Source organism: Myripristis murdjan, chromosome 4, assembly GCF_902150065.1.
Source record: "Myripristis murdjan chromosome 4, fMyrMur1.1, whole genome shotgun sequence".
Classification (NCBI taxonomy): domain Eukaryota; kingdom Metazoa; phylum Chordata; class Actinopteri; order Holocentriformes; family Holocentridae; genus Myripristis; species Myripristis murdjan.
The window spans coordinates 19,250,010-19,275,124 of record NC_043983.1 but is presented as its reverse complement, the minus strand read 5'-3'; the positions used below and the strand labels follow the sequence as shown (position 1 = coordinate 19,275,124).

Sequence of the window (25,115 nt, the reverse complement as noted above, 5' to 3'; positions counted from 1 at the left end):
AAAATAAAACATTGTTGCATCTGAGTTCAACGGCTTATAATGATGAGAGCATGCTTTTTTTCATTTTTTGATTTCTTTTATCAAAATCATCCCACATTAGGCAGAAAGGTCTTTATGATTCAACCTTCACAGAAGCAGGAAGAAAAGTATATTTGTGATAACAAGTGATTACACAAGGCAGTGTTTTTGCTTCAGGGTTATGAAATGCACAACAGACACAGAGGGGAGGCTTAACAAAAGTGGGGCCCGTCCCAATTAGTAGTTGGCAGTAGATTAACAGGGTAGTGATGTCAAAGCTTCTCCACAGTCCTGCCTAGATAGTGGCTTCATTCAAGGCAACAGAATACCATTTGCATATCGATGTTACATGCCATTGGGAGGAGAAAGGGGTGATGTGTCTGACACACAGCTGTGATCTCCATGTATGAAAGAAATATTATCCTCTCTTTGCCAGTGGGTCTTCTCTCCACATCTGTCTGATGGCTATGTGACTGATTATTTTGGGCATTCCAATTCAGCATGGCCCCAGGAGGCAAGAAACCAACAAGGGCCTCTGTCTCCTCCATGTGCCCCCCGCCCCCTTGTTTTTCACTTGCTATCCTAAGGGGGAGTGGGGGCCCTTTTTAGAGCTTTGAAACAGACGGTCTACAAATGATCATCTCTGAGACTTTAGTCATAAACTTTTCAGTTAACTGCACAGTCCATCTTCTATCTTAAAGTTGGAGGGTGTTTTCATGGTAAAGGCAGTGGGTACACCACTAGGCCTCGTTTCCATGGAGTCATACCCAACGACTCATTGCAACTAAGGCTCGCCATTCTTTTCTCTGCTGCTAAAATGTGCCACTTATTCTGACTTGAGCCATTGTTGAGTGCACAAGTGGCCCTCTGAGGAGAGGGGATGGAGAAGAAAGGGTGGGGTCAAGGTTCAAACGAAAGGCTCCCATTGGGACTCCCTTTCTGTTATCAAATTTGTTGAGACACAAAAAGAGCTACAGTCTCATTCCCAAGAACATCTTGACTGAGAGAAAGGAGGTTATAGGACAGCATTCCTTTTGTCAGCGCTCCAGCTCTTACTCCAGCTCTGCCTCGAGACTCCCAGTCTTCATTTTGCATCACATACAACTGCTGCGCAACTCTCTGCTCCTGCACCAATTGTTGTCCACTCTGCCAGCAACTGAGCCGCTCCTTCAAGGGCCGACCTTCCTTCAAGTTGGGGTGCTATTTGAAGAGCTCTGAATAGGTGGGTAGGTCTTCTTACGTCTGCTCTTTGATGCATTTAATTTTGTTTACAAAATTTGTGATTTCCAAATTTCCCTCCTTTATCTGCTAGTAGCACATAATAGTCTGTTACCAAGGAATCTGTCCTTGACAGCAAAACTTTAGGTTCTGACAAAAATCTCAAGATATTCAGTATTAGTTATTCAACAATAAACAGTCTTCTTATATTTCAATTGTGATTGGCATGTGAACTTTCAAACAGCTCTAGTGTTTGATTGATTTTGCAAAGCATGCATCAATCTGTCATTTGCTTTTTGAGAGTGTATGGATGATTATCAGTGGGTAAATCATGTTGGTAAAGTGCTATTTTATATTATCCCATTTCTAAATTTTACATTTACATCTGTGACAAATGTTAACATTAGAGGATTGCACAACTGTCAAAATTTGATCACAATGAACTGTTTTGAGCAATTTCTAAAAAGCACAGTGCCAAGACACTTGGTGTCCTCCTCTCACTCTCCACATGTGAATGCTTGCACAGATTTTTTTACCCTGATCATTGTGATCAAGGCATATTTTTGGGATTGTCTCTTCAGGATTAGGCCCCAGGGATTAGTATTTGAGGAAGCTTTTGCATTCAAGTGCGCGGCTCCTAGTTTGTTATCCTTGGAATAGCAACCTTTTCTTTGCAGGACTTGAGCTCCTGAATGGTGGGAGCTTGAGCTGAGAAATGCCTCTCCCTGTGAGTCCCACAGTTACATGCAGTGCAGGATTTACATCACACACACATACACACACGCACACACACACAGAAAGTGAAAAGAGCCTACTGAGAGCTACTGTCTCTGGGTAGTGTGCTTGTAAAATGGAGGCATAACTTAGATAAAGAAAAGTTTTCAGCCTCCTCTACATTGTTTATATGATTTTTTAGGACAGTCCCATTTTCTGTTAAGAGGCCCTACAATGATGCAGTGTTATGTTTATCACATTTTTTGCTGGATTACATTGTTTATTCTGTAACCTCCCCTAATACTTCCCTCAGCTGCATCATCTGTGGAATGACAGTTTATTCCCTTTGATAAATCTTTTCACGTTTTTCTTGGATCCTTTGCAAATTCCAAAGTTTATTCCTTCAACAGGGCGGTGAACCCTTTTGGTTCTTAAATAATTGATTTGAGACTTTGTAAGTCATACCAGTGCTGTGGAAATAAAAACAATAAGAGGAGCGGTCTGCTGGAGCTTGCCAGAGATATGGGAGTTATGAGGGGTGGGGTAGTCACTTCTGCAGATTGTCTCAATTTTTTTCAGACATTGAAAAAGCACAATTATCTATATCTATATCTATATATCTATATAGATATAGATATATAGATATATAGATATAGATATAGATATAGATATACTTTATTTTTTTAATTTTTTAATTTTTTTTTTAATGGCAAAAGGTAATCAGTCTTTTGATTATTGACCAGTCTCAACTCCAGAGACACTTTTTCTTTGGAGGTTGCTAGACATTGCCCCCTGGAGTTGGTGTCAATTTGGAAAAAATAATAGAAAGAAAGTGATTCGTTATTAGTACAATATCAATTCATGATGATTACTCAAAAACAAACACTTCCTTTGACCCTCAAATAGCAAAAAAGATTCTAATTACACCTGAACTCCTATGTTATATGTTGATACATATGTTGATATGTAAGGCAGAATTTACTGATATGTGTCTCTTTCCTCAGCCATAAAAATGGAGTCTCCAACAACAGAGCTTCCTTACCATCTGTTCAATCAGTCATCGGAGAGTTGTGCAGCAGTGGATAACACCACTGAGAACATGCTCTTTGGAGGTTTCTACATCCTGGTCTTCCTCCTGGCCCTGAACGGTAACAGCCTGGCGCTCTGGATCTTCTCTCACCAGCGTGGCACTTCCTCCCCAGCTAACGTCTTCTTGCTACATCTGGCAGTGGCAGACCTGTCCTATGTGATCATCCTCCCACTGAGGGCCACCTACCACCTCACTGGGGGTCACTGGCCCTTTGGGGAGGTGCCCTGCAGAGCGGCTGGCTTTTTGTTTTACGTCAACATGTATGCCAGCCTGTATTTCCTGGCATGTGTGGCAGGGGACCGCTACCTCGCTGTGGTTCACGCTGTGCGATCGCTTAAGGTTCGTCGGGCCCGTTATGCCCATATCATCAGCTTCTCCCTGTGGGCCCTGGTCACAGTCTCCATGGCACCCCTGCTGGTCACCCGCCAGACTGCGGAGGTGGATGGCATGACAGTGTGCCTGCAACTGTACAGGGAGAAGGCATCACGCAATGCACTCATCTCACTGGCTGTGGCCTTCACCCCACCTTTCCTCGCCACCCTGTCCTGCTACCTGCTCATCATCTACAGCCTGAATCAAGGCTCCAGGCTGGAGCCAGCCCTCAAACTGAGGGCCCTGCGGACCATTGGCCTGGTCATGCTCATCTATGTGGTCTGTTTCCTGCCGTATCACGTCAGCAGGGCTACCTTCATCCTGGGCTACAGCCACCCGAGTGTCTCCTGCCAGACACGCAGAGGCCTGAGCTTGGCCAACCGCCTCACCTCCTCCCTCACATGCCTGAACGGTGCCATGGACCCGCTGGTCTACCTCTTTGGGGCAGAGAAGTTCCGCGGCACACTGACGCGGCTGTTTTGCAGAGATAAGGCCGGGGTGTCAGGAGCCACCAGCGGAGAGTTAAAGGGAACACACGAGAGCTCTGTGAGTGCCAAGTCTGAGTTTTGAGGTGGAGAGATTTGAACTCAGCTGGAACAACTTTCAGACTGCAGCTTTGATAGCTGTGAGGACTGAAAGCACAGCAAAGAGCCCTATGCAAACAAAGGTGCAGTGTACTGTGTTATTGCTGGTTCAAAAAAGTACGGAAAAGCCTTGAAATTTCAATACTAGCGGTATAAGACAGAAAATTTAGTCAAAAATGCTGATTGAATTGAATATTTGAGTGTTTCTAATATGCCCTGTGATGGACTTCCTGCCCTCCAGCTCATGCATGCTGGGACAGCCTGCAGCCCCCTGCCACCCCAGCAAGTATCAAGTGGGTTGAGAATTGGGTGAATGATTGAATTTCCTCATAATGTTTGTATGCTTCACTCTACAAACCCAATGCTTATAAATGTTAGGTTTCATGCTGATGTTGGAAAGGAATTTTTTTAATAGCACCAAAAGATGAATCAAACAAAAATATGTACATATTTTGTCCACATTCAATATGTTTTTGCTATGTTTTGTATCCTGTGCCAAATATTATAAATGCTTATATGCTATTTAGCTTTTAAATGCAATCTTTTATTGAAACCTGTTTTTTTTGACAGTGCTTTAATGTGTCAAAGTGTGATTTTTTTTTTTTTTTTTTTTTACAATTGGACAACAGGCCGCTTGACATCGATATCACATTTGCTTTGCTTCTGCTGGACAAATCTTTTGATATTTGTGTGTCTGTGTTACGTGTTCATTGTAGATATTGTTTTTTGTATCCACCTTCTTAATTATTCTGTACTATGCATTTTTTGGGGTGTTTTTATGATATTGCACAACTGGATTAAAAACTAACGATTCTGTATTACTGTGAAGCAGTTTTGCCACACATCTGCAGATGAAGTGATGACTGAGGCAGAACAGCACGCCTCCAAGAATAGTAAGCTGTGGCTCTCAGCAGTTATAAATGACACAAATGCTCTCTGTGACCTCAAGTTGTAAATATTTAACATTTTAACTATTAATACCGAGTCATTCCATCAAGAAAACCATAGTAGCTGAGAATTTTGTATGCTCCGGAAGCTCATTTTTTGTACAAATGCCTTTATTTCTCAATATATTTCTTGTATTAATAACATGCTGTATGCCTTCTATGCAATGTGGGAATAAATTAGGTAAAAGTGCATGTTAACTCAATTCAATTCAAATGTTACAGCTGAAAATAACAGTATGATTTCCTGTGTTCTGTTTGTCTAATCCTCATTGGGTCATACAGCATGTATATGTTTTTCTGTAGCATTGTGCCCGAGCTTCGATGTGATGTGCTTGGTGTGAAAGTGGTAACCCTATTTCAGACACAGGATAGAAACCTCCAAGACTTGTCACAGTGTAGTTCTCTTTTCGTATCATGTGACGCGAGTTGTGGTTTGCAAGCAGCTCTTCTCTTATTTGTGCAAGATTTCCTGTCCATCACATGAACATGGCAAGCCATTCTAAACTTGTATTTCCTGAATATACACTTAAATAGAGTGCAGTAACACATCGGCCATGTTTTCTGAAAACGTCTGTGTGATGTCTCCAAACCAGTAGACAGAAAGTTTATTGCCCTCATCTTATAAACTTTTTGCAATTATTTTCCTTTTCAAGTCAGCTAGACTTTCTGCAAATAAGTTGCCTTTTTTATTGGACAGCACAGAGTAACAGTTTCAATTGCAGTTTTACTCATGGGGATTTTGGTTAATCATTACAATTGAGTGATGAAGGTTCCTCCACTGAAAGCCGTTTCCCCCCCTTACAGTTTTATGTGCTCTGTAGTATTATAGAGTGGAAGGCTCTGGGGCCCTCCTCTCAAACTTTTCAAATGAGGAAGTTCAGCGTTGTGTTGGTAGCAGCTTCCTTTTACAGCTTTCGCCCAGCTAACAGGAAGAGACAGAGGATGAACAAGTGAGAGCAAGGACATAAACGCACACACAAAGAAAGATGAAAATAGCCAGAGAGAAACACTGAGGCTACTTTGCTTTGTTGTAATACATTTCGAGAGCAGATGCAAAAGTCTTGACCTTAGTCTCTTGAGTGAGAAACAGGATGCCAATATATCAACCTTGGTACCATGGCAATATAACTCGATCCAAAGCTGAGGATCTCCTCTCCAAAGCAGCGAGGGATGGAAGCTTCCTTCTCCGTGGCAGTGAGTCAATACAAGGCGCGTATGCCCTGTGTGTTTTGTAAGTAAACATTACTTGTTTCTATCTACTGTTCATGCAGCTGACAGTTCACCACAGTAGCATTTAGCAAATTTGATGGTGGATGGTGTTCCTCCTTCTTGTTCCTTGTGCAAGGAACCAGCACAAAGTACAATGCAAATTGACAATGACAGATAGATAGATAGATAGATAGATAGATAGATAGATAGATAGATAGATAGACAGACAGACAGACAGATAGATAGATAGATAGATAGATAGATAGATAGATAGATAGCCTTATGTGTACATAAAAAGTGCTAATGCTTTATATCAGTGTTATAGCTGTTAACAGGTAATAATGCCCTTATAAGATGCGTATTAACATAATTATTTGTTAATAAGAATATGTAACAGTTATTAGTAGACCTTTTTCACAGCAGCCATATTGGCATGAAATAGCAGGGTAAACACAGGAGATACTGATGATATTAATAAAGGTTCTGTTGCATTTAAGTGCAGCAGAGCCATTCCAGTGAGCAGCAACAACACCAGGGCCCTAAATGGAACTGAACCTTAACTACTCCCCTGTGTATCATCTGTGTTTACCCTACAATTTCATGTCAAAATGGCTGCGGTGAAAAAGGTGTAGCATCATAAACACGTTTATTATTAGATTATAAGATATTTATAAGCGCTTGTCAATATAGGCTGCTTAATAATGTTAATAAATGCCTTATGAATTTCTGATAATTGTTTATAATCGCATTACAAACACATTTATTGAGTCATACTAACTTTCCTATTATGTAATTATTAGTGCATATTAGTAAGCACGTAACTGTTAATAAGGGCATTTATTTACCTTACTAAGTCTTTGTTCTTGCTTTGAATCTGGTAGCTGCAAAAGCTTAGTTAACTGTTAGTATGTGCGTAAAATGAATAAATAAATTTTTTAATCTCACTAAAGCAATAAAAATGGTTTGGAAAAGTTTAACAATGATGTAATAGGCAAGTTAGTTAAACTCGATAAATTTGGTTGTAATGCTATTAATACACTGTTAATACAGTTATAACAGTGTAACAGTTATAAGAAGCTAATAAGGCTTTTATTAATGTTATCAAGGAGTCTGTAACTGTTAACAAGTTTCTTGTAAGTGCTTACAAATTTCTTATAATCTATCAGTGAATGTGTTTATGGTGCTATCAATAACACCTATACAGTCTTATTAACACATAATGTTTATAAGCATCTCATAAGGACTTATAATGGCCTTATTACATCTTAACTAACTCATATTACAAGGACATTAGAAGCATGCTATGATTTGTGCATTTTATCATACTGCAATAAATTTGTTTGCACATCACATTCCAGCGCATGGGTAGTTCCTCCTTATTTGCATGCTGTGCTCCCACAGAGCAACACCCTTTGTCCTCTGCAGATTATATCTTTTTACATCGGTTAGCTTTCATTTGAACTGCTGCCCAAAACAACCTGATGCTCACCTCGCACTTAATAAGGAAATATCGAATCTACTGAATATGTCAGCCAGGATGTTTCTTCACTTAACATAATATGCCACTGACACACATGTACATTTGATTATTTTAACAACAGATTCCAGAACTGTGTGTACACATACAGAATCCTGCCAAATGAGGAAAAGAAGCTTTCAGTCCAGGTGGGTCAAACAATATTGCAGATATAGTGTTCTATATCTGCAATATATAGTGTTATCGCTGTCAAATACTGATAGTTGAAGCCATTTTTCATGTGCCACACCACATCAGCTTTTAATTCTAATCTCCCCAAAGCTAAGGGCTGACACCCATCTTAAATCCTGCTGCATCTGTACATGTATACTCTAACTTAAAGCTGATATATCTAAAATAACACTTTACAGGTTGGTACAGGTTTTCTTGGATAAATCTCATCAAAACTGATATGAAACAATATAATTTATGCAAACTGCACCATTTAAAATTTGCATTCGAAATATTCCTCGTGTCTGTTTTCTCAGTCTCACTAATTGCACAACTTTTGTTGCTTTACAGTATGTATTAGCAGTTCAATTGCTTGAAATTTTTATTGCAAGCAAAAGCTGTCAGCTTAGCTAAACATTAACTGCGTTACTTCCAGAGTCTCTGAATGTGTAACACTTCCTCCTCAGGCTATTATGGAGGACTAACAGTAGGTTTCTCATGCAGACAGTCTGCTTCAGATGGCACGAACTTTCATTTCAGTTTCCTCCTTGAAACTAAATACTTAAATGAGAGGACTAGCAGTGCTTAGTTCTCAGGCTGTGTTCTGGTTCATATGTGGTTAAAATGTCTCAAATATGGCTAAGCACCAGACTTAGCTACATTTACTAAACATGATCAGTAAAATCTTAGTCAGTTCTGAAAGTGAAAGCCAGCAAGTGTAGAGTTCGGGGATGGAAAGGATTGCGGTGATGTGGTCTCTATATTTGCCATCATTTGGTTAAAACCTTTGTGGTTCCATTCTACATAAGGCATGAGAGGGACTTTTGACTGTGGCAGGAATCAAGGGAAACACTAATTTAGCCGCGAGAAGATAAAGTCTTAGATTACCTTCTCCACATCAAGAGATGATAAGAACAGTTTGACTTTGGTTTTCTCCACTCTTGCAAAATATCAACATGTTCTTATTATTTATAGTGCACTCACAGTGGGTGACAGTGTAGCCAGATTACTAGATATAACTGAGTGTTATATGTTTAACAGTGAAAAGAGACACTATTTTACATTGTGCAGAGCATGCACAAGGAGAATAAGATGAAGTCTAAATTTGAAACCTGTGAACCCTGCAGATAAAATGTGCTGAGGATGATGATGAGTTACTTATGACAGAGAGGTCAGAGCTGAACCAGTTCAGCTCTGTGGCTTGGATGGTAAATTAAAACTGCATGATCAGTGGTATCAAAAGTCAGTCTAAGGTCTAAAAGAATGAAAATTGATTGAAAATTGACCAGAGCTGGTTTCCCAGACAAGGCCATTTGTTACATAAAACAGAGCAGTCTGTGCCATGAAGTGCATTAAATTCTGACTGAAATCCCTCAAAGATCTTTAGAAGACAGTTTTCGCTAAAACTTTTGATAGAAACTGCAGTTTCAAAATACATCTGTATTAAATAACATGGGATCTGAGCTGGATGTCTTTCAGACTACTGCATACTCACTTGAATTAACTGAAAAAGGTAACACTTTATATTAATATCCTGTAATAAGCATTAGTTGATAGACAATAAGGGCCTTATAAGTCCTTTATACGATGCTATTTTACACTAATAAATGTTAATAAGATTATACAAGTGTGTTTATTGTTTGATTATAAGACAGACAGCACTTTTAAGACCCTTGTTTACAGTTTATAGATTCCTTATAGATGAGAAAAGCTTTATAAGTTTCTTATATTTATTTATAATAGCATTATAAACAAGTTTAATTAAAGTTAAATGTATGTAATTGTTGAACCTCCACTAAGTTATTATTTCTTTATTAGCAGCTAAACACCTCTTCGGATAAAAATCCAGTTTTTGACCTTGTTAATATGTCCATGTGGTGTTTTTCATTGCTACAAGACGTACTTGGAGTGAAATCTGCCGTCGTGGTGGTGCTTTCCACATCATCAGCAGAGCCCTGTCGTCCAAAAGCAGTCTAACCCATAAGCATTTATAAATGTCCTATAATCTAACAACAAACATGTTTATGATGCCTTTTTCATAGCAGCCATTTTGACATGAAAAGACAGGTTTTACTGATTATATTAATCGAGGTTCAGTTCCATTTAGGTCTAACAGAGCCAGAGTCCTGGTGTAAAGCCCTTTTAGACTGTAAACAGTGATACTGGATATTAAATAAACTTGAACTTGAACTTAGTGTTGTTCCTGCTGCCTCACTGGAATGGCTCCGCTGCAGTTAAATGGAGCAGAACCTTAGTTAATGTCATCAGTAACACCTGTTTTTACCCTGCTATTTCATGTCAAACTGACTGCTGTTGAAAAAGTCTATTATAAACACATATATTCTTATTAATACATAATAATGTTAATAAGCATCTTAATAAGGACTTATAAGGACCTTATTACCAATTAACTAACACTTATTGCAACCAGCTTAATATAAAGTGTTACCATGTTGATGGAACAGGTGGAGGTTTCATCCAACCAAAATTTGTCTGCAGAACATTTAAAACAAGGTATCTTAACGGCTTCAGATATGTTCCAAAATGTGTGTTTTGCTTTTATGCACCACATAATTCAAATGGCTTTTCTCACAGGCCAAGACAGGAGTGCTGCTCTACTCTGAAAGAAGCAGAAGTAGCAGACGGTGCAGTCGACAGTGACTTTGGTGTAATGCTGTGTCAAACGCTGCAACTTATGTAGTTATTTTAAGCTTAAGCCGATGGGCCTGGCCAGCTACACTGATCTGTCTTTTTTAAGATTGGAACAATTTTCTCCTCTGTTTTCATTGTCCTTGAACTTGACAGGCTCTGTGTAGAGGGGTCAGGAACTAGTTAAGTCTGGTGGATACTGTAGTTGTCATGGAGACATCACTCACTAATGATTTAAGCTTATTTCTCAGTAGATGTGAAAATTTTCATAACAAGTGGCAATTAGAACAACATATATTGAAATATTTTCCTACCCGGTAGAAGACACTTCACCTATGTGATACCACTGAACTATTTTTACCAGGAAATTGAGGTTGTCTGGTTGGTTACAGAAAGAAAACTGAGAGAGAAAACTGTTCCAGTGCCACAATGCCACATGACATTCCAGCAGCTCTTAATGAGGTCTGCTTTTTGCCAGCTTCAGAGAGGCAGAGTTATTTGTCTGCTGTGCTCTGTTCCACAGGCATCTGAGGGTGTACCAATCAGGTTCTTCTCTGTGTTGTCTGACCTGGTGGAGGCATACTACAGCCCCAATATGGGTCTTGTCACACACCTGCAGTTCCCGGTCCAGAAGGAGGAGGAGGTAGACGAGGAGCCAGGTCAAAACACAATCTAACGTCTTTCTGCCATGGCAACCACCGTCAGATTATGTGCTGAAACAACTGTGGCGTGCTAAAACCTATTATGAAATTTGTTCTGCAGAGCCTAATAACCATCCACCACAACTGCCACCCAGGAACTTTGCGCCCAATGAAGTGAAAGATGGTGACTCGAAGAGCTCTGAACAGGTCGGCATGTCCTTATCAGACATCTTTCTGCAGAGACTGCAGCATGTGGACATGTCAGGGTATGATCACATTTTCAGAAAACTAACAATTGCAGTCATGTAGGACACAAAGGAATAACTTAATAGAGCTATTCTTGCAAATAAATTAATGTATTTTGATAATACTCTGGTACTATATGTGTAGTGTGTACTGTGGCTATAATACAGGGCTGGGGTTAGGATTAGAGATTTTTAAGAGGTAAGAGATTATTATAATTATGGGTACACCAGTAATGTGACATGGTTTGAAGCAGCAGTGAATCTATTACCACACTAAAGAAAATCCTGAAGGGTATTGTGGTTATTATGCAACAATTATTAGTGCATGTGTTCTGGCTGAAATGTTTTCTTTAAAATAGTGTACAAGCATAAAATCACAAAATCAAGTAGTACAATAACTTTGATGATATTGCAGCACAGACTATTGGTGCTTTCCTAGGATATTTACACATCAGAGATTTTTGATGAATAGTCACTAGTAATATTGATATGATGACCAAGCAGGTAGAGGCAAATAACAGAATAGCTACATCATCCTGTTAAGTTCAGAAAATTGCAACCCCATATGCCATACCATATGACAACCAAGAGCATTATGAAACAATGTTGTTGCGAAGCATGGGATAACATTGTCCAATGTGACCTTGTGGTGTGCAATCAGAGTACCAGAGGAACATCAAAAAGCCATGCAAGAATACTTCAGGACCTCTATAGGCTTGGATGCTGAACACGTACAGAACGGTAATCCCAACCTGCCCTGTTTCAAGAAGCTCACCTTGACAATCTGCAAAAGTCTGAACAGGTACAATTAAAACACACCATACAGACTGCCAAGCGTCTTGACAGCAGCATTCAGCAGTTACTCCGACATTCGTCCTAAGCCTGCTTTTACCATGCTCTCCTCTTTTTGTGAGGCAGTGAAATTTCACGCACGCTGCCAACTCTGGAAGCCTTTCAGAGGCTGTTGGACCAACAGCTCTCCCCAGGGATTGGACGTCTGAGGAGTCACGTAGGTGGACCTTTTGATCCATTATTTGATTAACAGCATCATTAATCTTTTCATATTTCAGGCCAGAGAAAATAATGACTTTGATTTTTTCTAAAGTTTTCATTCATCCATGCCTGAGCAAAATACATATGCTCACCAGAACTATTATAAATATATTATTTTCCTCTCTCTAGCAAACACACATGCAGAAAAAACAACAACAATGACTTCTCATCATGGGTTTTTTCCTCCATTTTTAGATTTCTGCCGATTCAGGCCAATCTGTATCCTTTAGGCTTGAACAACTAACGAAGCTGCTCTACTCAATAGAAGAGAAGGTAATATACCATAGCGAATAATCAATACTCATTGTCAATACACATAATTAACTGACAGTTTCTAATTAACCATTTATTGACATTAGCTATTGATTGGCTTATTGTTTCACACCAAAAAATTGTGAAAGTTAGCTATATGTTAGTTTGACGCTGTGGTCCTGTGAAAATTAATTAAAAAAAAAAAAAAAAACACTTTTTTTCAGGCTAAAGCCACTGTGTTTGAGTCTGTTGGATATGATGGAGGCCACAGAAGATCTCTGATACCACCGGTTACTTTTGAGGTGCTTATTGTCTAAACTGAACATTGTATTACACTGCGGGAAAATGAAATTAAAACATTACAATTCCTAGCAGTCATATATTTGACTAAGGTCAGTTTCCTCTTTGACTGTTTCAGGTCAAGTCAGAATCTCTTGGGATTTCCACAAAGATGTTCCTCAAAGTGGATGTCGAAAGTGGGAAAGTTTACTTCAAGAAGTCTAAAGACGGGCCTGAAGACAAATTCTTTGTGCACAATAAAAGTAAGAAATCACATTGTGCTTGACGCCAGTTCCATTGTCTCTGTTAAATATTGTTGTCCACATGCAACACTTCAAAGGTTTTGTGAGTGTACTATAATTATTCAGTCCTGCAGTTGGTGAAATCCCAGAAAATGCATCCCAAACTTGTCATCGTGCTGGAGACAGAGAAAGAGAAGATTGTGCGTAAAGAATTCGTCTTTGATGACACAAAGGTAATCATTTTAATGGAAAATGTGCATTGCTTCATCTAACAGACAAATGCCAATGAGGCTCCTCCTGATTTGGTTAAAGATCTCAGTCACACTGATCTGTGATTAAACAACAATGTTGTCATATATATATATATATATATATATATATATATATATAGGTACACATATGTGTGTGTGTGTGTGTGTGTGTGTGTGTATATATGTGTGTGTGTGTGTGTGTGTGTGTGTATATATATATATATATATATATGTATATATAAACAAAAAACAAACAAAATAAATAAATAAATAAATAAAAAATGAGGTACAAGTGAGGATTATTCCCTATATTAAAATGACCCTTTACAAAGAGTATTCTTGTAAAGTACATTTTCATCAGATACAAGTACAAGTGTCATCAGATTCTACCACAAGCTGAATTACACTTGCTTATGACATTATGTCTGGTTTGCTGTTTTTGTTTATATCTTTGTTCCTCTTTTCTTTTCACCAGAAAAGGGAGGGATTTTGCCAGCTTCTGCAACAAATGAAGAACAAACACTCTGACAAGCCTGAGCCAGACATGATCACAGTCTTTGTTGGCACTTGGAACATGGGTAAAAATGCTTCCTAGAAATGCATGATATTGGATTTTTTGCCAATACCCAATATGACAATATTTTCTAACTCATTTGGTTGATGGCAGATGCCGATACTGATATAGGCCCATGTTTTTTTCCACCTAATTTCAGAGACTATCAAGTCTCTCATGTAGTGGAATTAACATATTATGATGCCTGCTGTGACACAGACAGAAAATATAATGCTTTTTAAACTAATTCAACTTAGATTATGTAAAACATGCCATTTTTAAATACATTCTCTGTCAAACAAAACTGTAAAATTCATCCAACTTAAACAGGCTTGATGCTTTCCCAGAGACAAACCTGACAACAGCCACAACCAAGGCAAATTTGACCTATTTCACATATTGGCGTGTCATATCGGCATTAATTGTACATTTCAGGCCCATACTGATGACATGCCAACAATATCATACATCGCTAGTGCTTACATATGAAAGCTAAATGTTTGAATTTGCTTGTCGTCATGAATGATAAATACTTTAGTGACAGTGCACATGTCAGATCTGAGGTTGCTCTCTGCGCCCACAGGGAACGCAAGTCCTCCCAGCAACATCAAGTCTTGGTTTCAGTGTAAGGGCCAAGGGAAGACTCGTGATGACACGGCTGACCACATCCCGCATGACATTTATGTGATTGGGACTCAAGAGGATCCACTGGGAGAGAAGGACTGGACAGACACACTGAAAAACGTCTTGAGGGACATCACAAATATCAGCTTTAAACCAGTGAGTCAGACTGTCAGAAACATCACATTATGACCGAATACATCTCCAGTGCCATAATACATAATCCTCATCCTCTAACGTTCAGGTGGCAAGCCACACTCTGTGGAACATCCGGATTGTGGTGCTCGCAAAGCCCGAGCATGAAAACAGAATCTCCCACATTTTCTTGGACAGTGTAAAGACAGGGATCGCCAACACACTGGGTAAGTTATTCCATGTCTCCCCATCCCATTCCAGTAACCTGAATGACACGAAATGACAAATTAATAAATCCCCATCTGAACTCATCGTGATGTTTGTTTCCCAGGGAACAAGGGAGCAGTGGGAGTGTCCTTCATGTTCAACGGTACATCCTTTGGTTTTGTCAACAGTCACCTGACCTCAGGAAGTGAAAAAAAGCTCAGGTGAGCAGTTTAATCAGTAAGAATACTGACAGAAAATTAATTGATTATAATTTGGATAATCACTTTAGAAAACACACGTTAAGATTTGCTTGCTTTTTTAAAAAAACACTTTATGAAATAAAAACTGATTATTTTGGCTCCTAGTCAGACTAAAATAAGCAATTTTAAATTTTTACTTGGCCTCTGTTAGCTTGGGATAGGTGTTTCACAGTGTCTTTCACATTTTATGGATGATTAATTAATTAATTAAAAATCTGATTATAGATAAATTGACCACAAAAAAAAAAAAAAAAAATTAAGGGGTTGTTGTAGCAGTAACATCAGCATATATATGGAGCAGTATTTAAAATGCAGTATCCCCGTACTGAATGTGCTGCAAAACAGCAATAAAAAATATAAATGTGCATGTATACCACATTGTATAATTTGCATGGGCAATAATCTTGGTCCTCTTTGCAGGCGCAATCAGAACTACATCAACATCCTGCGATTCCTGAATCTGGGAGACAAAAAACTGAATCCCTTTGACATCACACATCGATTCACCCACCTCTTCTGGCTTGGTGATCTGAACTATCGGATTGATTTTCCATCGACAGTAAGTTGTGATGAACACAGAGAGATCACAGAGAGTATGCACAAATGACAGAAATGAAGAAAACAGATGATATGGTGTAGCACATCCTAACAGCCTAACTTTAAATTTGATAGTTTCCAGCTATGTTGGCAGCTTTACTACTATGTTACAAATGGCACAGTTATTAGGCACTGCGGGCAGGATGACACAAAGTACACATCGTTCATGCAGCTATTGTGTTGTGTATACTTAACGGGACAGATTTATTTTGAATCTACCCTGAGTGCAGAGCATAAATTAGAGAACATGCAATGCTAAAATACAAAGAACATGTACCACTTAAAGAGTGTGCTCTTTGTTAGCAGTTATACACAGCAGCTGCTAACATTGTTAGGCAGGAAGAGTCACTACTTTGCATTGTTTCCCTTTACAGGAAGCAGAGCACATTGTGACAAAGATCAAACAGCAGCAGTACCGGGAACTCCTCTGCAAAGACCAGCTCAACATGGAAAGGGATGAGGGAAGGGTCTTCTTGCATTTTGGTGAGCCCGTGCAGAAATTTCCTCTGTAAATCCACCACTTAGGCAGATAGGTGTGATTCCTTTCATTTGTGACTGACGTTCACTACAGCTTCTCGGCGCCCTACATTCTCTGTTGCATTCATCAGTTGTCACCATATGTCAAAATGTTGAAAACACTTGTCTTGTTTATTCTCTTTGACTGTAGATGAAGAGGATATCACTTTCGCACCCACATATCGTTTTGAACGAGACACGCGAGAGAAGTACGCCTACACAAAGGCCAAAGCCACAGGGGTAGGCTTGTGTTTTGTCAGATGTCTTTTCCCTGTCTGGTCACAGTGACCCCCATGGTGCAGAGACAGTAAAAATGACCTCAACATATGTAAGCATTTGGTGGCCAAGTTAGCTTTGAACACAGATCTCAAGTGACCCAGAACATGCTTTTTTGCTTGAAGCGATCTAGGTCAGAACATCAGTGTGAAGGTATGCTCTGGCTCATGGCAAATTCATAATGTAACTTATCTACAGGCACCAGGGTAATTTAAACAAGTTTCCCAACTTTTTGCTATGGAGAGCCTCAAGGTATTAGCTATCTTAAGCTGATCCAGACCAGTAAGCATGCTTGATCCTATTTCAATCAAAAACTAATTAATTTGAGCCCAGTTTTAGTTTAGTCACATGCACTTTAGTGATCAAGACATCCTCCCTCTCACACATCAGGCTTGTCACATAAAAGCAATATAATAAAATGATGCGTCAAATAATATGTTAAATAGAGAGCTCTTTAGAGACTGCAGCTTTACTAATGCATAAACTGAAAAATGCTTTACCATCTTGTGAGTATTTTTATGAAATAATGCACAAGACTTTGATTGAATGATTGATTGATGAGTTTTTACTTGTATAAGCACAAAATAACAGTTTCCGCTCTACAAAGGCCTCAGCCAGACTTCCTATGCGAGATACATTTGCATTTGTCGTCTTTAGCTGCAAGTAAGAAGTCTTATCTAGTAACATCTAACTATCTAGCGATTTGAATGACACCAAAGGCAGAACTAAAATGTTTGCCATTGTTGCTGAAATTGTCTCTGTAAGGTCTGATTTGAGAAAACAGTGCTCAAGGGTTCTTGGGAAGGGTTCTTATGTTTGAATTCTGCTCCACAGACAAAGTACAATCTGCCCTCATGGTGTGATCGTGTCCTGCGGAAGTCATACCCTCTGGTTCATGTTGTCTGCCAGTCATATGGTGAGTAACTTCCTATGAACGATTTTGTAACTTTCTATGATGACATTTGGTCAAACACAGTCATCTGGGCAAACTTTTCAATTTGCAGGGTGCACTAACGACATCATGACCAGTGACCACTCACCAGTTTTTGCAACATTTGAAGTCGGAGTGGCCTCACAGTTTGTCTCAAAGCAGGGTACTTTCACCATCTGTTTCTCACTACAGATGCATTTACACATTTTCCAAACACGTTGCCCCAAAATCTGTAGTCCGATGTCCTAATTCTTATTGTTGCTTTTTCCCAGATCCAAATAGTGCGTCTCAAGGTGGGATACAGTTCATCAACTGTGTTGCCACCTTACAGACAAAATCGAAGACCAAGTTCTTCATTGAATTCCATTCCAGCTGCTTGGAGAGTAGGTTTCAACTTTTTACATGATTATATCATGTTGAATTTTGTTTTTGTGGTCTTGATGTGGAAAGTTATAGGAACCCTGCAAACGTTAATCTAAATGTCCACAGAAACTGTGAAGACTACAGAAGGAGAGAACACAGAGCACACTGATGGGTCAATAAAAGTCCGGTTTGACTCCAAAGTTGAGGTAAAATGAGAAAGAATGAGAGTTTTCAGTGTACAAATTGATTGTCTTCTTGTAGTGTATGAAAATCATTATATATTCTCTTTTATATTTTTCAAGCTCATCCCCATCATCTCTGACCCAGAGTACCTTTTGGACCAGCACATCCTCATCTGTGTGAAGTCAACAGACTGTGACGAGTCTTATGGTAATTCATTTACACACAGTGATATAAATCCAGTCAGCCGAGCAAGACTCTGAATATTCTCTTGCTGTTGTGCTACTTTCCAAGGTGAGAGCTGTGTTGCACTGCGAGCTGCTGAGACCTGCTACACAGAGTTTCAAGTCAAACTGACTCACCATGGGGAGAGCACAGGCACCTTGACAGGGGGCATCCAGCTACGCACCTCCGAGGGCAAGCAGACAGAAAAGTTATATGGTGAGTCTGAAAATCCAGTACATGACTCTCAAACCTAAACAGAACAGTATCATCTAGATCAGGACTCAGCAACCTTTGATACACATACCACAATCGGTCAAGCATGGAAGATTAACCAATGGCACACCAACACTGAGTGTGCAAGATTTTTTTTAGGAAATGTTGAAGTGCCCTCTCATCTCCATGCCGAATGGCTCAACCTTGTGCTCAAATTGTGTCTGCAGTGCCAGTTGATAGAGTTTTTTACGTTTTGGGTGGTCATTGTGGCTCATTGGTTAAGGTCAAAGTCAAAGTGAGGGTTAGGCATAAGTTAGTTATGGTTAACTTTAGCGAAAGGCTGTAGAGAATGAATGTAAGTCAATTTGAAATTACATTGCTGTACTAGGAAACGCAAACTCGCATGCCAGTTCAAGCTTGGTAGATGATAGCAGCCCCGCTTGCTAAGTTTCGGGCATTTCAGCCCTCGTGCACAGAGGAGCGAAGTGCCTTGTGTATTTTATATATTTGCCCAATTTTGAGTATTAAAAGCCGTTTTAAGACAAAACAAGAGAAAACTTTTAAGGATGAGGCAGACAAGGCAGAATCCATCAAACATGCAGTGTCCAGGTATGGGAAGCAAGCAAACACCTTCTTCACCGTCTTTTTTGATGCTCACCCTCCAAACACACCGTTAATCGTCTTTGCTGGTGAACCATTAAAGTCCATTGTTGCCATGCATGTTGCATATGATGGAATAAAATTACATATCTGCTGGAGGTTGTGATTTTCATGTGGTGTCATAATTAAAATTAATGTTAATGCTGATGTAACACACTGATTAACAAAACAACTTAAAACTGGCATTTGGTATCAAAAAACGTTGCCAACCCCTGATCTAAAATAAAACACTCTTATACTGACCTGAATTTTTTCAAGGGGCAGCTCTTGTGCTGTTTTTATTTTTGCTAATGATTGCCTCTGTCTGCCCATCAGTTTGTCAGCAGGATAACTCAAAAAGTACTTGAAGTATTTGCACAAATATTGTCAAAGAGGTTGAACAAGGCCCATCAAAGAGCTTTTTGGGACAATCGGCCTCAAGAGGACGTAGAAAGCTTAGGTGTAATTTCCAAATGCCAAGGTGGCATGTTGGCAGACGTCTGTGTTCTATTGACTGGATTCTTGTTTAGTTATTGTTTGTTTAATTTATTCTGCCTTCAGATTTCATCAAAGTTGAAAAGGATGATCCTGCGACCTCAAAATGCAAAGGAGGCGACAACCTCAACCAGTAAGATATTTCTTTTGTCTTGGGGTTACTTCACAATTTCACATGGCAATAGTGTGTAATTTTTTCTCCTTTTCTCTGGTTGACAGATCCGGCCTTACCCAAGCAACTGATATCACTAACCCCAGTTACATGGACGTGTTCTTCAAAGATGGGATAATAGATAAGGGCTGGAGTTACAGCATGCCACCAAAAGCAGGGGCTGGAAAGCCGAGTAAGGACTTGCACCTGGGCAACCTCTCATCCAGAAAGACTACCCACGATGCAGCCACACACAGTCCCACAGGAAAACCATCTAGTTTTGTGTAAGTGTCTTCAAATCTCAAACAATGAAAACCGGAGTGTCTTCTCGTCTACTATATTACACTGTGTTACAATTCAGCTGAAAGATCTGTGTGAAACTGAAGCTCTGCTACCTAATTCTGTGTCTCCTAGAGAGGAGATTAAAACGCCATCAGAGATGTTTGACAATCCACTGTATGGCGCCATGGGGAAGCCACATGCTCGGGGCAAGGAACAAGAGCCTCAGCAGAAGGACCATCTAACACCTCCAGATCCCACCTTTGCATTCTCCAAACCGGCAGATGTAGATCCTGATCGTCCCCCAGTGCCAACCCCTCGCAACCGATCTTTCACCTGCTCGGAAACCAAACCTCAGCCTTCAGGTCCCACCACCCTGCACCCTACAACTTTCAAGAAACCAGTGGTGCCCTCCCGGTCTGAAGGGGGGATGGCCAACAACCGGCCTCCTTTGCCAATAAAGTCCCGGCCAGGCGTGCCAGAGCCACAGCCGTGTAAAGCCAGAGACTACAGAGACACGTCCGAGCTCCCCAGCAAACATCGACAGCCAGCGAGGTCTGGCCAGCCACAGCCCAAAGAGAGTAAGGCAAACTTTGCAGCTCACATGATAGATAGATAAATAGATAGATACAGAGATACATAGATATATAGCTTCATGTGTACAGAAAAAGTGGTAATGCTTTATATTAAGGTTGTTGTAATAAACATTAGCAGGTGATAAGGCCCTGATGAGCCTTATTAACATGACATTGTAGGGTAAACACAGGCGATACTGATGACATTAAGACATTTGTGAATGCTATGACATGTAGAATATTTCAGACTCGTGCTGTCTTTACCTGATGTTGTGAACTCTGTGGCCTTGTCTGTCCTCAGTGCATCCTGAGACTCAAGCATCAAAGATGGGGCGTTCTGTGAAGTGAGATGATGCTCTGGCGTTGAGCACCAGCTGAGCAGCTTCTCTCCCTGCACTCTGAGAAATCTAAAATACACTGAATAAAGGCTTCAAATCTAGGCCAGTGTGGCCAGTTGACCCCCCCTCACTCTCCCCTACACACACACCCTGCCTTTACATGCATGTTAAAGATACAAGATCAAACTGCATCTCCATTCAGCATTCACCAAAAAACACATACTGCATATATTTCTGTTATGTTTCTTGATTACCGACAAGTATTTTCTTGCACAGAAATGTGAATGTTTGCTTTAATGGTGTACATTAATCGCTCGAATAAATTAAAAAGCCGTTGCTTCCTTATGCTCTGTTGTTATTTTGTGTTTCCTTCAGTCACTATGTGATCACCGAAGGCCAGCTGGACTGTAAATAAATATTTCTGTCGGTCTGCAGAGGAGAATGTGCTGTCTGTCAGTGTAACATTATGATCATTTGCTTCCACCTGCTGTTGCATAAAAGAACTGCACGCCATCATATCTCAGATCTGTCCAAACTATAACAGATATTTAAATCATGGTAGATTTGTTGGATTATTTTACTTAATGTTATAGAAATTTGTTCATCAATAAATCCGCTCCTGTGCATTTTTGGTCTAACCACTTATGAATGAAAAGATATGTCAGTCTGTCATCATTTACCGGGATAGCTGCACTTTGGTATCATTGATGAGATGTTGGTGAGGTTTTTTTTCACTCTTCATTGGTAGTCCAATCACCATACTAAGGAGCTGACTGTGTTATGCTGAGTACATGTTAAACGGGTTACTTCCTGGAGAGATTAAAATTGAACATCCTCTGGCGAATCCCCAGTGACACTTGAGGCAGAGGGCCCTCCTCAGTTGCTTTTAATTGCACACCTCAGGACCCAGACCTCTGCTGGTTTTTGTTCTAGCCATCTAATCAGGGACTATTTTACACCTGAGATGCGGGATAAATGCAAATAGCTGCAATGACCTGGCTGGTAGGAGAGAAAACAAGCATTACTGGGCCCCGAGAACCACGGGGACTCTCAACCTGCTGGTTAATTGAATTCACCTTGCATCCCAGGTAAATCGGTCTCTGATTACACAGCTGGAATGAAACCCAGCAGGGCTCTGGACCCTGAGGACTGGGACTGAGCCACTTTAATAAGGGACACTTGCAGTGGACCAGTGCAGGGTGTCCACTGGGCTGAAACCAGGGGGCATTTCACAAAGCAAGATTAGAAAGTTAGAGTCAGGTAACTGTGGGGAAAAAAAAAAGCTGTATCCCAGTGAAAGTGATTTCAATCTGCCCAACACAACTTGAATGTTAGGTTTAGGAGTGTGCTTCCGTAATCCATGCTGATGATTGCTAATAATATACAAATATCAGAGGATATTTAAAGTTATGTGTCTGAGTTTCTGGATCTACATTGTAGATTAGTCCCAATAAGTAGTTTCCACCACATTTACTACAAAAAATACATCCTGAATCAATAAGTAGTTGGTGCTGAATCTCACAACAGCGTTTGTGCTTTATGGTGGCAGAATTCCCTTTAATTACAATAAAACTTACTCTTGGTCACCATTTCACAACAATCTCACAGTTTGTAAATAACAGTGGTTGACTAATTGGTTGATTGGTAATAATAAAAAATGCAGTTTAACAACAACTCATAGCTCTTCAGTGATAAAGTAGCGGGCATTAAAGAAAGTGACTTTATAAACTAGGGGTGGCTCGGCCTGCTACTGCTCCCCCTTGTGATCCGGGTGAGTCATTGCAGCCTCTTGCCCAGGGTCCGTCACAGAAATATTACGCATGTGAAACGCCATCAACGTCAGACGAAACACCACAGAGAGCAGCGAAAATGGTGAGGGAATTACTTTGAATGTTTGAATCTGTTTTTCCCATATTATAGAAAATTTCCTGCTGCAAGACACGGCGACTCGTCGAGTTTCTCACGCAGCTTTTGCAGCGGCTCCTCGGCGTCTTAACAACATTTAGCCAGTCGTTTCCTGCGTCTCCGTAATCCACATTTAACGTTACCCTGTCGTTCACGTTACGATAAACTAATGAAATCGACTGTCTTGTTGTAAGCTGCTTACTTCATGTGGTTGGCTGACATTGCACTCTTGTTTTTCAGCTTTTCTACTCGTTTTTCAAGTCTCTGGTGGGGAAGGACGTGGTGGTGGAGCTCAAAAACGACTTGAGGTTTGTTTTCTGATGTTGCCGCGTAATTTGTACGCACAGCTAAAATCTGTAGCCTCCATTATTTATAACAATCAGCGCAGTTTATAGCCGAGGGAGGCACAGCCAACGGTGGTGAGGCTCAGACATGAGTTTTAAAAAAGTGAGTGAGTCTGTTTCTAGTGTATTTGAAGCTGTTGTGTCTTAAAAATGAAAATGAATGAAAATCATCTTCTCATGCCGCAAAACACAATGATCTATGATCAGTGTGAAGTCCAGTGGCTCCCCTTGCATCTGCTTTGTGCTGATGTAACTGAAATAAAACACATCAATTTAATTTCAAGCTAATTTTCCACCTCACAATATGTTTTCCAGCATCTGTGGAACGCTTCATTCTGTTGATCAGGTAAAAAATAAATTGTCATGCTTTATTTTCATACCTTGAACAATTCCATCTAACCTCACATTTTCTGAACTGCAGTGTTTTGAATTTGACGTCACTGTTTTCTTGTATTCCTCAGTACCTAAACATCAAGCTCACAGACATCAGTGTCACAGATCCAGAGAAATATCCACACATGGTAGGTTCAGTTGTCTGTCACCTCACATATTCGTTATAATCACTAATGTTGTGCACTGATGTGAGTTTAATCAACTTTTTGGATGCAAGGAATATATTCAGAGATGTTGAGCTACAGGTGTTTGTACTTGGTGATTTGCTTTGCATGCTTTTGTTGGGATAAATGTTGACATTTTGAATGGTGCTCATGTTGGTTTTTACTTTTCCTCCAGCTGTCGGTGAAAAATTGTTTCATTCGTGGCTCTGTGGTGCGGTACGTTCAGCTGCCTGCAGATGAGGTGGACACGCAGCTGCTGCAAGATGCTGCGCGGAAAGAAGCCATGCAACAGAAGCAGTGATAGCACTCAGTACAGTGGGACTTAATGCAGGGTTGGGGGAGGTCAGAGGTGGGGTGTATGAAAATCTGAGCTCTTGTGTTACGTTAATTTAAACCACATTGGGTATCAAAAGTCCCAGCAGCTGTTGTCATTAGGCCGTATCTGATTATCTCATACTCTTTGAAAGTACAATCCCAGCATTTGTGTTTTCTACTTGGCAAAATAAAAACTGCTGGGAATGTTGCCTACCTCACAATCCGTATTTGGGCCCCCACAAAACATGATACTTTTTTTTGAGTTGTCAAACACTGATAAATCAGCACCAGCTATTCCTTTTTTTTAGTCCACAGAGCCCAGGTGATACAGAAATCTGTTTGATGTTTTAGGTTACATGCAATATGCACTGTAGCTTCTGTTGTAATGATATGACCAGTTATGCCTTTGGGGTGACTGAATTTTTTTTTTAGTTGTCTGTTTGTCATTTGGACATACTAAAAAAAATGTTAACGGTATTGTGACTTGCAAGGCATTTTTTCCCTGTTTTTACCCATCTTTTGTGTATTTGCTTTCGTGTGGGAATGTTTTTGTTGAAGGTTTTGAAAGCTTGGATTTTGAAATTATGGGCTTGTCTTTGTTCCAACAAGAGAAATTGATTAAATTTAATTCCCATGACTTGTGATTCAGGAAGAGACTATTATTTTGTAAGTGACTACATTTATGAGAAATTAAAAACTATGAAATCCTGCATCCCTTGTACTAGTGATCCAAATAGGCAGAATATTGTGATGCTTCAAATATAAGAGACTATAATACAGATTTGACAGCATCTTAAAGGAATACATTCACGAGTCTTCCAGATGGGTTGCAGCGTCTCGGAAATGGTGATTATAGAACGTAACAAACAAAACAGTGCATTTTGCACATCCTGTACATGCTATAAATTCAAACTTTTCTTCATCAGAAATCATAAATACTTTAATGATCCCCAAGGGGAAATTGGGCTCATATTCTCATTGTTATCTGA

At 39.9% G+C, this 25,115-nt stretch overlaps 3 protein-coding genes across 3 annotated transcripts; all 3 read left to right on the top strand.

The window, feature by feature from the left end:
• The first annotated feature begins 1,160 nt into the window (after window positions 1–1,160).
• gpr17 (G protein-coupled receptor 17) lies at window positions 1,161–4,281 on the top strand. Its single transcript, XM_030050171.1, has 2 exons — window positions 1,161–1,240; window positions 2,955–4,281. The coding sequence occupies exon 2, from the start codon at window positions 2,963–2,965 to the stop codon at window positions 3,980–3,982; it is 1,020 nt and encodes a 339-aa protein (XP_029906031.1). The 5' UTR covers window positions 1,161–1,240; window positions 2,955–2,962; the 3' UTR covers window positions 3,983–4,281.
• Window positions 4,282–5,892: 1,611 nt separating this feature from the next.
• Window positions 5,893–21,350, top strand: inpp5d (inositol polyphosphate-5-phosphatase D). Its single transcript, XM_030050170.1, has 27 exons — window positions 5,893–6,174; window positions 7,754–7,817; window positions 11,012–11,147; window positions 11,251–11,395; window positions 12,036–12,176; window positions 12,293–12,383; window positions 12,623–12,700; window positions 12,904–12,981; window positions 13,098–13,221; window positions 13,327–13,433; window positions 13,927–14,029; window positions 14,588–14,784; window positions 14,870–14,987; window positions 15,092–15,188; window positions 15,648–15,786; window positions 16,199–16,307; window positions 16,492–16,580; window positions 17,451–17,532; window positions 17,621–17,710; window positions 17,820–17,930; window positions 18,037–18,116; window positions 18,213–18,300; window positions 18,385–18,531; window positions 19,729–19,795; window positions 19,882–20,097; window positions 20,228–20,673; window positions 20,969–21,350. Exons 1-27 carry the CDS (start codon window positions 6,035–6,037, stop codon window positions 21,013–21,015), a joined length of 3,330 nt encoding a protein of 1,109 aa, XP_029906030.1. The 5' UTR covers window positions 5,893–6,034; the 3' UTR covers window positions 21,016–21,350.
• Window positions 21,351–22,763: 1,413 nt separating this feature from the next.
• On the top strand, window positions 22,764–24,836 carry smx5. The gene is made up of 5 exons (XM_030050553.1): window positions 22,764–22,877; window positions 23,151–23,218; window positions 23,570–23,600; window positions 23,716–23,775; window positions 23,987–24,836. Exons 1-5 carry the CDS (start codon window positions 22,875–22,877, stop codon window positions 24,110–24,112), a joined length of 288 nt encoding a protein of 95 aa, XP_029906413.1. The 5' UTR covers window positions 22,764–22,874; the 3' UTR covers window positions 24,113–24,836.
• Window positions 24,837–25,115: the final 279 nt, after the last annotated feature.